Here is a 15,673-nt window from a genome sequence, read left to right as displayed (position 1 = left end):
TGCTAAGTGAAATAAGTCATACAGAGAAAGACAGTTACCATATGTTTTCACTCTTATGTGGATCCTGAGAAACTTAACAGAAGAACATGGGGAGGTGAAGGAAAAAAAAAACGTTAGAGAGGGAGGGAGCCAAACCAATAGAGACTCTTAAAAACTGACAATAAACTGAGGGTTGATGTGGGGTGGGAGGGACGCAGGGGGTGATGGGCATTGAGGAGGGCACCTGTTGGGATGAGCACTGGGTGTTGTATGGAAACCAATTTGACAATAAATTTCATATTAAAAAAATAAAAAATAAAATTAAAAAAAGCGCAGACTGGGCCACTTCTAAATAGCAGAAGAATTTTCCCCATGGATCTAGAGGTTGGAGGTCCAAGATGGAGATGTGATTTCAGTCAGGATCTGGTGAGAGACCTCTCTGGGTTGCAAACTGCTGACTTCTGGCTGTGTCCTCACATGGTGGAAGGGATGAGTCAGCTTTCTGGGGCCTCTTGTAGAAGGGCACAATTCTCAGTCATATGGGATCTACCCTCTTGACTGACTCACCTTCCAATGGCCCCAGCTCCTAAAACCATCCTCTTGGGCACGAAATTTTCAATATATGAAACCTGTGCGGGGGCAAAACATTCAGACCAAAGCAGACACTGACCTTCCTTAATACAGTCCTAGTTCTTATACCCGGCTAGATCTGGCCCTTTGTGACCCTTGGATGTTTTATTATCACCCGTGAAAGTGATGTCAGGGTCATACATATTAATGTTTACTTCTGACACATCGGTTTATTTCCTTTACAATAATTTACTGCCAAAAAAGAGAAATAACTATACTGAAAATAACAGTTTCCAAGTTTCTAGCACTTATTATGGCTCGTGACTTTCCAAGGTGAAGTTGAAATTTGGGGAATGTCTTCATTGTGCTTCTCTAATGGGTTACTATGCAAAAAAACAAAACAAACAAACAAAACAAAACAAAACAAAACAAAGCAAACCCAGAGGTCCTCTCACAGAATGGAGAAAGAGGGAGCCACAGGTGCACTGCTGGAAAGCCTCAGACCCCGACATTCCACTGCTATGGTGGTACCATGGAGTTTAATGGGGGTAGGCCAGCCCATGAAAGTGCTTGACCGCCACATCACTAGAAAATCAGATGCCATCCTTAGGTTGTGTAACCAACCCATAGGGTTTCCTTATTGCTCTGTCACAATGTGACAAAACACTTTGAAGGAAGTTAGCTCCTCACTTCAAATCAGCCATGCTCTAGTCCGGAGGTGTGGATGCAACAGGAGGCACCTACTCACCTGGCCCAGGGTCAGGGGCTGGAAGGAAGGTGGTGTTGGCGGGAGGTGGGGGCAGCTCCACGTGGAGAAGGTGGTTGTTGGGGGGACCCCTAGGGCCATCCCAGTTCCACGTGGATTAGAAGGGCCCGCGCGCGCCTGTGCTTAGATGCCACTAGTTCCTGGGGCGCCAGAGTGGGGGTGGCAGCTTGGACTTCGGGGTTGTGGTGAGCTGTGGTCAGGAGGCCTGAGGGCCCTGGTGGCCCTTGCAGTGAGCTGGGCTCGGTGAAGTGCCGCTGGGCGGAAGTCCACCATTAATCTCCGTCTGAAGCGTCCTCAGCAGCCCTGCGGGGCTCACACGGGGGCTCTGAGTGAGGGGGAATCCCTTCGGTAACCAGGCAACTCGGGGACCCGCGGGGCAACAGGGAGGGGGCCGGGGTTGGGGGACGGCCGCTGTCCCCAGCTCTGCCTCCAGGGCGGCGTGTGCACGAGCACGCACTGTGGGGCTGACTTTAACCTGTCATTCTTTCATTTCACGTTGTCTCGTGCACACGTGTCCATACATGCCCTCCAATTGTTCTTTGTTTCTGTCTTGTTTGCATATAGAAATGGGATTTAAAGTAAATATAAGTTATATGGCTTTTAAATTCGCATACGGAAATGCATGCTTGAATCAAAGGACGGCTTTGACACCCACGGGTAAAAAGCCCTACTTGGGACATGACGAGGGCGCGTTAGAAGGAGTGGCGGGGAGAGCAGGGTGTGGCACGTGGCCCCGGACTTGTGTCTGTCTCAGAGCCATCCCCTATGCACCTGCTCCAAGAGGTGGGGCCGAAAGGGGTTCCGTTTCATTACTGACATGATCACAGTAATGTTCATCTTGATAGCTTTCGTGTATGATGAAATAATATGATGAAACCACTTTGTAGGTTAAATTCCATAAAACTGTGATACAGAATCATCAAATCCAAGAGGAAACTTTTCGTAATAGTAAATACTCAGAAATTAAAAAAAAAAAAGATTTCACAGATACATTTCACACTCATACATACTCCACAGGTATTATTCACAATAATAAATACTGCACATTATTGTGTGTATATTCCTGGGAGCTAGTGGAAGTATAAGGTAGGATATGATTAGATGCCAGTTACAAAGTGCAAATGTGGAAAGATACCAGTATCTGTAGATATAGATATATATCTACATCAATAAATAGAGAGATAGAGAGAGAGAGATAGGTAGTTATAGATATTGATATCTTTCCATCTGTTTCTGTTTCTCTTGAGAACCCTAGTACAGTCAGACCTACTGAGAAAGTCCACATCCCCAGGCCCAGGTGCACAGGCCATGCTTAAGACTCAGGCTGGACCACAACAGACATATGTGCTGCCCTGCCCCCACACGCCATAGGAGCAATGATTGATAAGCACCAGCCATCCATCATGAGCCTGGAGAGACTCTGGGAAGCAGAGTGTGTAGGGATGATTGGAAGCTGAAGGTAAACGGGATGAGAACACTGAGTAAAACCACATGGCATCTGAGTGCCCACACTGAGCTCAAGGCACCCTAGAGAAATATGGGGCCTTAGCTGCTCCATCGATAATTGTAGCAACAATCCCAACCAGTCCAACTCCCTGTGGGCTGACTCAAATCCCACCCTAACAGCCTGATGGAGGACAAGGGATTCTGTATCTAGGCATCAATATTATTTATTTCATTTGCTCCTTTCCTCCTATGTCTACAATTTAATAAAATTATGAAACTTGTTTTAAAAGCAGGAGAAGAAAAATAAAACACAATCAACAGGGTAGACTCACAAAAAGTCCAGAAACTGAACAGGGATTTTAAAATAACAACAAGGACTGAAGAAAAACTGGACAACATGAAATAAAAGATGGGGAAATTTCAACAGACAGATGAAAACCATGAGAATCAAACATACGTGGTAGAAGTCAAAAGCACTATCAGAGATGAAGTATTCCCTAGCAGGTACATCAGTCAACACAGTTGACTCAACATGAGTCAGTGAATTTGAAGAAGAGAGAATAGAAATTCTTCAAATGAAAACAAAAGTAAAAATGAGTGAGAAAAAGAAAAAGGGAATAGAGTATCCGGGAGCTGCAAAGCAAATCAAACAGGTTAACACACATGTATCTGAAGTACCAGAAGGAGAAAAAAATAGAATGAACAGAAGAAACACTTGAAGAGATAATGGTTCAGATGTTTCGAAAAACTAGGGAAGACACCAAGACACAGATCCAAGAGTCCCAGAGAAGCTTGAGCAGGATAAATACAGAAACAAACAAATAAAAATCTAGGCACTTCATACTCAAACTGCTAAAAACCAAAGATAAAGAGGAAGACTTAAAAATAACTGGGGTGTAAAGGCACATTATATGAGAGGAATAAAGATTGTAATTACAGATGATTCCTTGTCAGAGCTTCCAATCAGAAAGACAATTGAGTAACATCTTTAAATTACTGAAAGAACAAAAGTGTCAGCCCACAATTCTCTAAGCAATAAAAATAGTTTTCAAATATAAAAGTGAGCTAAAGGCTGCCTCAAAGAAGCTGAGCTGAATCACTGTTGACTTACCTGTGCTACAACAAATATTGGAGGAAGTTTCTCATCCAGAAGGAATGAAGGTGATACGAGACAGAAATTTGTATTTACCTAAAGAAATAAAAAGCTCCAGAAATGGCAAAAAGGAAGATAATACAAACGACATTTTGTAGCTTACACTTTATAGCTCTAAAAGATAATTGTCTAAAACAAAAATAGTAATAGTGTATTGAGGGACCTACAACGTATGTGAAAGTCAGGCATGACAACACCCGGGAGGGAGAAATTGTTAAGTACACTAGTGTAAGTTCCTTAAATGACATGTGAAGTGGTCTAATAGTACTTCCATGTAGACTGTGATGAATGGTCTAAACACCCCGGAATAAAAAGCAGGGACTGTAGGACTGGATTAAAAAGCAAGGCCAACCACATGCTATTTAAAAGAAACTCACTATAAACATAACAAGTGCATTACTTTTTTATCGGTGCCTAACAAATGACCTCCAACTTAGCAACTTGAAACAACATACGCTTATTGGCTCCATCTCTGGGGGTCTGGAGTCTAGGCAAGGCCTGACTAGGTCCTGTGCTCAGAGTTGCTTGAAGCTTCAGTCAAGGAGTCAGCTGCTCAGTGGTGTCCTCTGTGGAGTTCAGGGTCTTTTCCAAATTCATTCAAGTTGGTGACAGCATTGAGTTGCTTGTGGTTGTAGGACTGAGTTCCTCCTCCCAGAGGGTCACCCTGGCTGCCCCTCTTGATAGGCAGTTCTCAATATGGATATTCAACATGGATATTCTCTCCATTGGGAGAATCTCTTGCTTTTAAATATTTTTTGATTAGGTCAGGCCCACCTGGTATAATCCCACCTCCCTTTTTTCCCTAAAGTTTATTATTTTGAGAGAGCCTGAGATAGCACAAAGGGGGAGGGGCAGAGAGAGAAGGAGAGACAGAATCCCAAGCAGGCCTTCCACTGTCAGCATGGACCCCTACTCAGGGCTCCAACTCAGGAAAGCATGAGAGTATGAACTCAGGTAAAGGAAATCAATAGTCAGATGCTTGACCAACTGAGCCACCCAGGCACCTCATTAGCATTTTTTTGAAATTCACAGAGAAGGATACAAGAGGTGACTCTCCTCTCTCTGGCTCAGAGGAGAAAGTGCTGATCCCTCCACCTCCACCCCAGGGAAGCAGAAACTCTGCTGTGAGCCCTTCATAAATGATCTCCTCATGAAAGACAGTGATTGATCTGTTTCACAATGTGAGAATGTTAGGATAGTTCAGTAGACCACTTTTTCCTATTATGTTTTACTTTTTAAAAGCATGAAACAGATGGTACTTTCTCCGTCTTAGCTTACTGGGGCCAGACGTGACCCACACTTTTGGTCCCTTATTCCATTCTAGATACACACCAAAGAAATTCTTTCTGGCAGGTCCCAGCTGAGTCACCTTCTTGGATAGTAATCTGGTTGTCAGATGGCCCCAGGGTGTGCGACTAGCTCTGTTCCATTCAGGGAGAAGAATAAAGTTTTCCAACTTCGGCTTTTGGCCCCTGCTCTGGTCTCCACTCCCTCTTTACTAGGCAGTCCTAGACTTTTGATAGAAATCTGGTATTTTGCCTTATTTGATTTAGTTCTTTGCATGTATACTTGAGAATCTTGGAGACGAGGAGTCTTCGGTATCCTGAATCTAGCTGGTAACATTTGGAACGAGGGAAATGCCTTGAATATGATTGAAATGACTTTGTCCCTTTGAAATGTGAGATTATTTGCTACTGGGCAGTCACTCTGAAGCTATGGTCCCAGATGAGCAGCATGGACAACACCTGCGAACAACACAACCTGTAGGGAATGCAGATTCTCAAGCTCCACCCCCAGCCTACTGAATCAGGCTTTGTACTTTAACAAGTCTTCCCGATGGCTCTGATACATGCTAATGCTTCACACAGTATAGAGAAAAACCTGAACAAACAGCTTCTAGACTAAAAAAAAAAAAAAAAAGGATTTGTGAAAACATGACAGCCTTGTAATCCAGGGTTGGTGTTTCTTTACAAGGGATTGCCTATAGTCTATCACTTGTCCAATTTGCATGACAAAGCCCAGGGCTCCCTTGCTGCCCAATAGAATTTTATATGGTAGATGTCCAGATAACAGAAGTTGAGAACACTCTGTCTTCTTCTAGGGGAAAGAAAACAGAGAGGAAGAAAGAATAAATCAATGAGACATGTGTCCCAGATTCCACCTCTCCAAGTTCAGGAAGCAAGAGGTATATTGTCTTTTCCTCAGTTCATGGAGGAATGAAGAAGCATTAAGAATTGGGGCGCCTGGGTGGCGAAGTCGGTTAAGCCTCCGACTTCAGCCAGGTCACGATCTCGCCGTCCGTGAGTTCGAGCCCCGGGTCAGGCTCTGGGCTGATGGCTCAGAGCCTGGAGCCTGTTTCCGATTCTGTGTCTCCCTCTCTCTCTGCCCCTCCCCCGTTCATGCTCTGTCTCTCTCTGTCCCAAAAATAAATACACGTTGAAAAAAAAAATTAAAAAAAAAAAAGAATTGTATGAAAATTTGGTTGGGAGATTATCAAGGGAATTCACCATGAGGGTGAGAACGAGGTAGGTGTGCAGCGTCTATGTTTAATTTTGCTACGTAGGCTGTTCCCCGCGTACTCCACACTGCTCCACAAGAAGCAATTGACTTAAAGTCTAAGGGCCTCATTTGCATAAGCCTGCTCAAAGCATTTTTCCTACAAAAGCAACTATTAAGTCAAGAGGAATTAAAAATAGAATTAAAATCTCCCTATCTCATTGTCCTTTCTCACAAATCTGTATCAGAGAATTGGTGCTTAAGAAAATGTGCACAGCAATGAGAAAGAATGAAATATGGCCCTGTGTAGCAACATGGATGGAACTGGAGAGTGTGATGCTAAGTGAAATAAGCCATACAGAGAAAGGCAGATACCATATGGTTTCACTCTTATGTGGATCCTGAGAAACTTAACAGAAACCCATGGGGGAGGGGAAGGAAAAAAAAAGACGTTAGAGTGGGAGAGAGCCAAAGCATAAGAGACTCCTTAAAACTGAGAACAAACTGAGGGTTGATGGGGGATGGGAGGGAGGGAAAGGTCAGTGATGGGTATTGAAGAAGGCACCTTTTGGGATGAGCACTGGGTGTTGTATGGAATCCAACTTGACAATAAATTTCATATATTAAAAAAAGAGAGAGAGAAAATAAAATAAAAATAATAAAACAGGTCTTTTGCAAACAGCCTAAAGATGGATCTTGTTTTCTTATTCATTCTGTTACCCTATGTCTTTTCACTAGAGCATTTAGTCCGTTGACATTTAGAGTGAGTACTGAAAGATATGAATTTATTGCCATTGTGTTGCCTGTAGAGTTTGAGTTTCTGGTGGTGTTCTCTGGTCTTTGTCGCTTTTGTCTTTTTTTGCTTTGGTTCACCTTTTCTCCCCTGAGAGAGTCCCCCACACAATTTCGTTCCAGGCTGATTGCTTTTCACAAACGTCTATAGTTTTCCTGTGTCTGGGAAACACTTTATCTCTCTTTCTATTTTGAACAAACAGCCTTGCTGAATAAAGAGCTTCGGGCTGCTTGCTTTTCCAGTTCAGCACATTGAATATATCCCGCCACTCCTTTCTGTCCTGCCAATTTCTGTGGATAGGTCTGCTGAGAACCTGATCTGGTTGCACTTGTAGGTTAAGGGCTGTTTTCCTTTGCTGCTTTCACAATTCTTTCCTTGTCTCTTTATTTTGTGAATTTGAATATGAAATGACTTGTTGATAGTTGGTTTTCCTTGAATCTGATGGGAGTTCTCTGTGCTTTCTGGGTTTTGATGTCTGTCTTTCCTCAGGGTAGGAAAGTGTTCTGGTATGATTTCCTCACATAAACCTTCTTCTCTGTGTTCTCTGTCTTCATTTTCTGGGACCCTTATTATTCAGATGTTGTTCCTTTTTAATGAGTCACCAAATTCTCTAAATCTTATATCATGCTCTTTTGCCTTAGTTTGAGAGATAGAGAGTGAGCAGGAGGGAGCAGGGGGAGAGAGAACCCCAAGCAGGCTCTGAATTGTCAGTGAAAAGCCCACTGTGAAACTTGATCCCAAGAACTGTGAGATCATGACCTGAGCGCTTAACTAATTGAACCACCCTGGTGCCCCTCTTTTTTTTTTTAAGTAAGCTCTACACCCATCAACATGGGTCTCAAACCCATGACCCTGAGAGTAAGACTCAACCACTATATGAACTTAGCCAGCCAGGTGCCCAACAGAGGAAGCCAGGAAACAGTGGAGGTACGTTTTCTGTGTGCTGAGAGAAAATGACAGTCAACCTGAAATCCTAGTCTCAGAGAAAATTGCTGTCAAAACTTAAGGGCAAAATACATACACCCATTTCAGGCAACAGAGACTGACATTTCTTGACAATAGCACAATCTCATTACAGGAATTTGTAAAGAATGTATCTGAGGCAAGAGGAAAGTAATCCAGATAGTAAATCACAGGTGAAAAAAAAAGTAAGTTTAAACAAATGCAAACTGTGTAAAATAATACTAATGCTTCCTAAGGTTTAATTGGGGAGAATGAGAAAATTAAATATTCAACAATAACAATATATAGATTGGGGTTGAGGGTGGGAATGGAATTAAAATGTTCTAATTTGTTGTATATGAAGAAGATTAAAACAGATTTCTTGAGATTTTGAACAGTTAAGAATGTATGTTGTAATCATTGGGTGATTACAGGAAAAGCATACATAATTTCCAAACTAGGAGAGAAAAACACAAAATGTGAAAAAAAAATCCAAATCATTCAACTTAAACCACACAGAGGAAGGGGAAGAAAAAGAAATACGGAACAGGTTGGACAAGTAAAAGCAAAGAGTAAAACTTTAAATATGCATCCCCATAGGTCACAAGTTTTAACTATGATAAATGCACCAATGTTTTCAGTTAAAAAAAAATAAAGAGTTTTGGAGGGGACTGAAGAAGAAATCCAAGTCAAAAACATTAAGTGAGGGAAAACTTGAAAACAAAAGTGTAGGTAAACCTACAAGCACATCTAAACAAATAAGAACAGAATATCAAACTACATAGACTTTTCATTCAGTAATTATCGAGAGCTTATCATGTGCCAGGCACTGTTCTGGGCAACTGAATACATCAGCAATGAGAGCTGGTAAGGATCCTTGCCTTTCTGAATCGTTTAGTGGTCCTTGAAGGAGCAGAAAATGAACAAAAAACAAATTTGTAAATTACAAAAGATATGAGATGTTCCCTTGTAAAAGAAGGAAAATCACAGAGGGAGGGTAAGGAGGGGGGAGAGCAGAGAAGATGAGTTCAATGCACACCACAGTCTCGAAACACCTGCCCTGTTCGTCAGGTGTAAATAGTCCCATGCATCAAGACAAAACACAGTTTTACATTGATATGCACCACAAAGGGAGGCATCACATGTGTAAAGGGAATAATCAAATCACAAGAGGAAACAGACAAATCTCCATGTATGGTGACAGATTTTAACACACACCTCTCCTTGCTAGAACAGGCAGATACAAAAAAATCAAAAAGTACACATGATTGATAAGTTAGACCTAATGAGCATATGTAGACTATTTCATGAAATTTCTGAGCCAGTTGTTTTCAAGTACATAGGAAAAATTTATTAATGTTGTTCTTATGTTTGTCCATGAAGAGATGCTCTAAAATTTTTGAAATAACATAGACAACATTTCCTGACCACAATGTAATTAAAAGAAAAGTAAATAAAATGTCATACGTTTAGCAATTGGAGAACACAGTTTTAAATAACTGATGGGTCAAAAGAGACAAAAACAGAAATTGATCAATATTTGGAATGAAGTGTAATTAAATTACTGCATTTCAAAGCCTATGAAAAATTAAAATTTAGCTTTCAGTGTGTATTAGGAAAGAGAAAGAATGAAAATTAATCAGCAAAATACATATCTGCTTCAGATTCTGTGTCTCCCTCTCTCTCTGCCGCTCCTCCACTCATACTCTGTCTCCCTCTCTCTCTCTCAAAAATAAATAAACACTTTAAAAAAATTATTCAGTTTCACTGAAGGGTAAATTTTCTACAATCCCTGGCATATGCCTGCTCCCGGAGAAGAACCTGCAGTGTAGACAGGGCTGCTTAGAGCTCTCGCCAACCTGCCCTTCTCCTGTCCTTGCCTTGGCTCTGATTGCTCATGGGCTGGGGGAGAAGAGGCAGGAACACTGAAGACCAGTCAGGTGTAGTCTGGCCTTGGTGGGGGTGGGGGATGGTGGCAGCATACTTAGTGGCTCTTCCCCCGCCCAGGAGACCTTTAATGAGTCTTTAGAGAGTCTTCCCTGGGAATCTGCAATCACAAGTCCAACAGACGGCCACTCTCTCCCCTCCCGCTGGTTGCTTCCATGTCTGTTCCTGGTGCCTGGACTTCCAGAGCTTTGGTCCATAAAGAAGCTGTTGGGATCCCTGCTGGGCCCCTGGGCAAGTCCCCCTCAAACTGGCTTTGGCTGCCTCCCTACTGTATGGCCCACATTTGATATGAGGAACCTATACTTTTGCCCCTCCCCCCGCTCCTTAGTGAAAGTTTTGACTGCTTCCAAGACAGCCACCACCGTGTGGACCCTGCTCCCTCCACAGAACACAGCAATAACCTTCATGTATCCCATGGGTCCAGCAGGGAGCAAAGCCAAACTCCAAAGGACACACATCAAGTCTCTTAACATACACGACCCACATCCCTCTGGCAGCATCAAAGTCCTGAGGCCACCTCACTAGCTTTCGGGAAGAGGAAACCTCCATCTCGCTGGATATGGCACACAGAGAGGAGTCCCTGTGGGGCTTCCCTTATATAGTCACACGGTACACCTGGGTCACCTTCTGCACTGGGGGGATGATTGCTCTACAGATGAACCCCAAGGATAGACCAATTCTAATTTGTCATTGTCCTTATAATTGAAGCGTTCTCTTTTAAAAGTCATTCCTCCGGGGGTGCCTGGCTGGCTCAGTTGGAAGAGCATGAGACCCTTGATCTCAGGGTCATGAGGTGGAGCGCCATGTTGGGTGTAGAGATTACTTAAATAAAACCTAAAAAAAAAGTCCTTTCCTCTTGACCCCTTCAAATATCTATCAAATTAGTTGAAGGAATAAATCTCACAAAACTGGTTCTCGCTTCTTCCTTTGGGCATCCTATGTGGATCTTCTGGCATATAGCTTTTGACTGTGGGGTATTGGCAATTAGAAAGATTCAGCTGAAATTGGAGATATTTATGTTAACATCCTGCCACATTTACCCCAAGCCTTTCACATAACCTTCGGACCCAGATTTCAAGTTAATGCAGGTCGTTTATATTGTACCCTACCTTTGACATCTGATATTCAACTTGTCACAAACCTAACTGAACGCTGTGGCTCCTGACTCTACCCTTCCCCTGAAAATCTTACCTGTCACCCTGAACTTTCCTGTTTCTGAACAGAAGCATAATCATCCTACCCATCACCCACATGGACACATCCTACACATCCTTCACAGTAGACTTCACACCTACATCCTTCCTCAGGTCTTCTTCTATAAATCCTTGTTTAAATTCCCCATCATGAGTCATGACTATCACATATTTCAACAACAGGGATCATGCACACATTAAACGCTGGAAATACCACAGTCTTCAGCACTGAAATAGAACCATCTTCAGGGAAAACTGGGACATAAAATATGTTAAGAGAAGTGAGTGAGCAATATTTCAACTGTCAAGTGAAGAGATAATGATTTATTTGATTTACTCGTTTTTCTCTGGGTATGTGTTACTTCCAAAATAGAACCTAAGGTTGGGAAAAAAGAAATTAGCTCACATAAGCTGCACATTCAAACAGCCCTCACACAGGTTAACTGTATTAAGAATGCTTCTGCATATCTCTGAGAGAAAATATCTTTTAAACGGTTCTGAAATGAAACACATCAGGAGAGAACGTGAATACTTTGCTCTCTAGAGATACCATCACACAGATGAGTCACTTACAAGGAAGTACTTTCGAACATAAGAACTGCATGATGGCAAAGAGTACTTTGGTCTCACTTTGTCTTTGACACATGTTTTCTCATGAGAGGATTTTTCTTCCGTGTTGCTTTTACTGCGTTCTGAATACTGGTGATGAATCTTAGGATGAGCGGGTATTTAGAATCTTAAGTTTTCCAGACTTAATCTCTAATTCATCTCCCGAAAAGTCACTGATGTGGTAAACAATCTCAGTCATGTTCACAGACAAAACAAAGGACAAAAAAAATTCCAATAATTTGGATTTGGGATGTCTGCAATCCTTGTGAGTGACTGAGAGTCACCCATCTAACTTTGAAGTTTATTATTTTAGCAAGACAGAACCTTTCATCTACTTACTGCAAATGTCACAGCATGGAAGGGTAAGGAGAGATTTTTCTGGTGTCAGAAAACGAGTACTAGAGGGAATGTAAAACCATCAACAATAATAAAGATGCTCTGAAAGAGAACCGGGTACCATAAGATTTATCAATCAGATTCTCACAGGAAAAAGATAGTCTGCTCTCATTAGGTGCTTGGAGAAAGTTTAGGGAAGGGGCCTTAAACACTGTGGACACAGGGAATTTGGAAACCACAGGGACATTGAAAGTATCGAGAAGAAAATTAAATCCCACCTGAAGGGGTGAACAAAGACTGGAATTCAGAAGAAGAGTTGGGTAGAAAGGCCACCAAGGGAGGAGCTGTGACCTTTGGGGTAGGACTGCAGTTAATCAGAGATGGCCCAGCAGAGATAGAGGTGGGGGAATGGACACCCCAGCCTTGCTTTTCTACTTCCACAGGGCCTCTGACTTGGACTTCCCATTGGCCAGCCAGGCAGAAGTCAGAGAGCAAGAGACCCCACCGATGTAGTGCAACTAGATCAGCCTCAGGGGGCAACGAGCTAGGGTGAAGTGTGATTCTGCAGAGGCAAATGAAAACTATGTGGCCCAGATGGGATTTTTCAGATACAATTGGAGACATTTTAAGTTAAGATGGTCCCTAACACAGAAAAGAGAGAAACACAATAAGAGAATCCTGTGACTTTCAGATCTCCATGAACCACAGAACAATCTTTCCAGAGAAACCCAATACCTCCCTAAAAAGTACTTGTGACCATGCAGTGCAATGACACATGTGACCAGTGGTTCAGACACTTAACATGTGCAGGATTTCCGATTTGAATTTCCTGAGTCTTTGAACTCTATATGCCATTGCCTGATTATGCCAACTTTGTGTGAAGAGGGACAGGTGGGAAGGGGAGGCGGTGGGGACTGAGAGCTGGGAAGAGGCTTCATTCTGGTTAGTTCTCGCTGCATAACAAACCATACTGAAGCTCAGTGGTTAAAAACAAAAACCATCATTTATTTGTTCTCATAAAGCTGTCATTGGGCAGGACTCAGTGGGAATGGATCATCTTTGCTTTCTGCAACTTCGCCTGAGATGGCGGGGCAGCTGGAGGGCCCGCTTCTGTGTTGCCTCATTTGCATGGCGGGCAAGTTGGTGTGAGTCACAAATGAAAGGTGAGCTGGGAAGTGGGCCAGTGACTTCAGGCCCTCTGCATGGGGGCCTCTCAAGAGGCAGCCTGGGCTTTCTCACAACATGACAGTCAAGTTCCAAGGGCAAGAACCCCAACAGGGCAAGGAAGCATTGTCCATATGTAACCTTAGAGTCACAAGGTGTTGCTTCAACCATCTGCTATTAATTGAAATGGTCCCAGATCTGCCGAGCTCCAAGTTAGAGGACACAGGTCCCACAACTCAGTTGCAGGAGTAACAGGGTCAGGTTACAGGAAGAATAAGTAGAAGCTACTGTCACAGCTATCTATGGAAACTACAATCTACCACTATCGCAAATCATCATAAATTAAGAAGAAAAATGAAATGGACTTTACTACCAAAACGTATGCCATATTTTTGAAAGCACCCTCCTAATCCCATCTAAAGCATGTTCAAATATGCCCTTCTCAGCTTCTTCCCTGATATTTTTTAACTGTTCAGCATACCGCATCTTAAGCAATTTTATTTTTTCCTCCCGATCTTCCTGTGATTTATCAGCATATTCCTTTTCTACTAGTTTAATTTCATTATTTAATTGATCGGTGTAGATCTTGCTCAGGTCTTCTTCCAGTTGCTTCAGCCTCTTCTCTGTGTCCTTGTAAATGGCATCGGTAAAGTAAGCCCCTCCATTGCTCTGCACCATCTCCTCTATCAGCTCCACCAGCTCCTGCACTTGAGCTTCCTTCTTGGCCTCTGAGGCTCTATTGTTGAAGGCACAGCAGCGGTTCCCACACTCTCTGATGATGTTTTTTAGCTTCACATCTGAATCTTCCAAGAAGTCACTCAGGCTCTTGTCCTCCAAGTCATCTTTGCGAGTGAACAACACGATCATGTGCCTCAAGGCTGGCTTCCCAAAGACAGCCTTGATCAATGCCACGGTCTTCTGCTCTTCATCTGTGTAGTGGCCCAGATGGATGACCAAGACGATGGCGTGGGGCCCAGGGCAGGAGTAGAGGACACACCGGCTGATTTCCCTGCACGTGGTATTCAGGGTCTCCTTGGTGTCAAAGAGCCCTGGGGTGTCAACAACAAGAAGTTTTCTCCCCTTCCATTCCTTGGATGATTTTTGACACTTGACGGTGACAGCATGGGGAGAAACTCTAGACTCAAAGGCTCTAGTCCCCAGGATGGTGTTTCCCATTGCGCTCTTCCCACTTCCAGTTTTCCCCACCAAAACAATCCTCAGAGTGTTGTCCTGAGGGTCTGCCATGTGGTAAAAAAGGGAAGGAGAAGAAAAAGAGTCAACAAAGGTAAGTGGAAACCATCACATTCCTCTTATCTCCTTTGTGTTTCTCCATGAAAACCTGCAGTAGTGTACTATCCATGTTGGTCCCATAAAGACAAAAAGATGAAACAATTCAATCACCATGGAAGAAACAACAAAGTAGTTAAAGAGTTCCCCTACAAAAGAGTACCAGGTCCAGATGGTTTCATGGGGATCTCACTTAACCTTTCTTAAACTATTCCTGATGACTTAAAACAGAAGGAAATCTTTCCTGTTCATTCTATGCCACAAGTATGATATTGATCCCAAAGTTTAACAAAGATTTCACCAATAAGTAAAGCTACAGACATGTCTCATTTGCGAATACTAATGCAAAAATCCCAAATAAATTGTCAGACACTAAAAAGTAATACCCCATAATTAAATGTGATTTATTTCAGAAAGAGTAGGGTGGTTCAATATGAGAATATGGATTGTTACAATACATCCCCTTTAGTAGAGTTAAGAAGAAAAATAGTTTGATGCAGAACAGACATTTCCCCAAATTCAATGCTGTTTTAACAGATACTTCTTTAATGTGATTTTATAGAAATATAAACTTTAACAAATTTGTTACCATTTTTTCTTTGCAGCTAATAGAGTTGACTATTACGTTCATTTGGATGAATGAAGAAAGAAAATTAGCCTGTAGAGTCAAAAAGAGAAGAACGATGAGGGAGGGCCATCTCTACCAGATAGTAAAATATTTTACCCCTATAATAAGGCAGTATGACATGTGTGTGAACAGAGACAGAACAGAAAACAAAAACAAACAATTCAGAAATAGTCCTAATTGGTCTACTATATTCATGAGTATCCAGTTAAATGTATTACGTTACATTTATCTTCTGTAAAGCAGCATCTCACAGCAATGGGGAGAAAGATGGACTAATAACCAGCATTGGGATAACTACAAAACCACACAGAAAAAGACAAAACTGCACCCACATCTACACGCCATTCACTTGCCAAATACATTA

The 15,673-nt window shown here is 42.4% G+C and overlaps 3 protein-coding genes across 4 annotated transcripts in view; 1 reads left to right on the top strand and 2 right to left on the bottom strand.

Moving 5' to 3' along the window:
- Positions 1-15,673, bottom strand: part of LOC147582945 (GTPase IMAP family member 7-like) — a 252,532-nt gene that overhangs the window by 42,123 nt on the left and 194,736 nt on the right. The gene's annotated exons all lie outside the window — the stretch shown is intronic.
- The window catches only part of LOC147582951 (GTPase IMAP family member 7-like), a 226,695-nt gene that overhangs the window by 143,985 nt on the left and 67,037 nt on the right, over positions 1-15,673 (top strand). The window lies entirely within an intron of this gene.
- On the bottom strand, positions 13,208-15,246 carry LOC147582954 (GTPase IMAP family member 7-like). The gene has a single exon (XM_086686567.1). It carries the CDS (start codon positions 14,637-14,639, stop codon positions 13,764-13,766), a length of 876 nt encoding a protein of 291 aa, XP_086542693.1. The 5' UTR covers positions 14,640-15,246; the 3' UTR covers positions 13,208-13,763.

Source organism: Puma concolor, chromosome A2 (assembly GCF_028749965.1).
Source record: "Puma concolor isolate L17-30 chromosome A2, mPumCon1.1.hap2, whole genome shotgun sequence".
Taxonomy (NCBI): Eukaryota; Metazoa; Chordata; class Mammalia; order Carnivora; family Felidae; genus Puma; species Puma concolor.
This window is presented reverse-complemented; position numbering and strand designations above follow the sequence as displayed.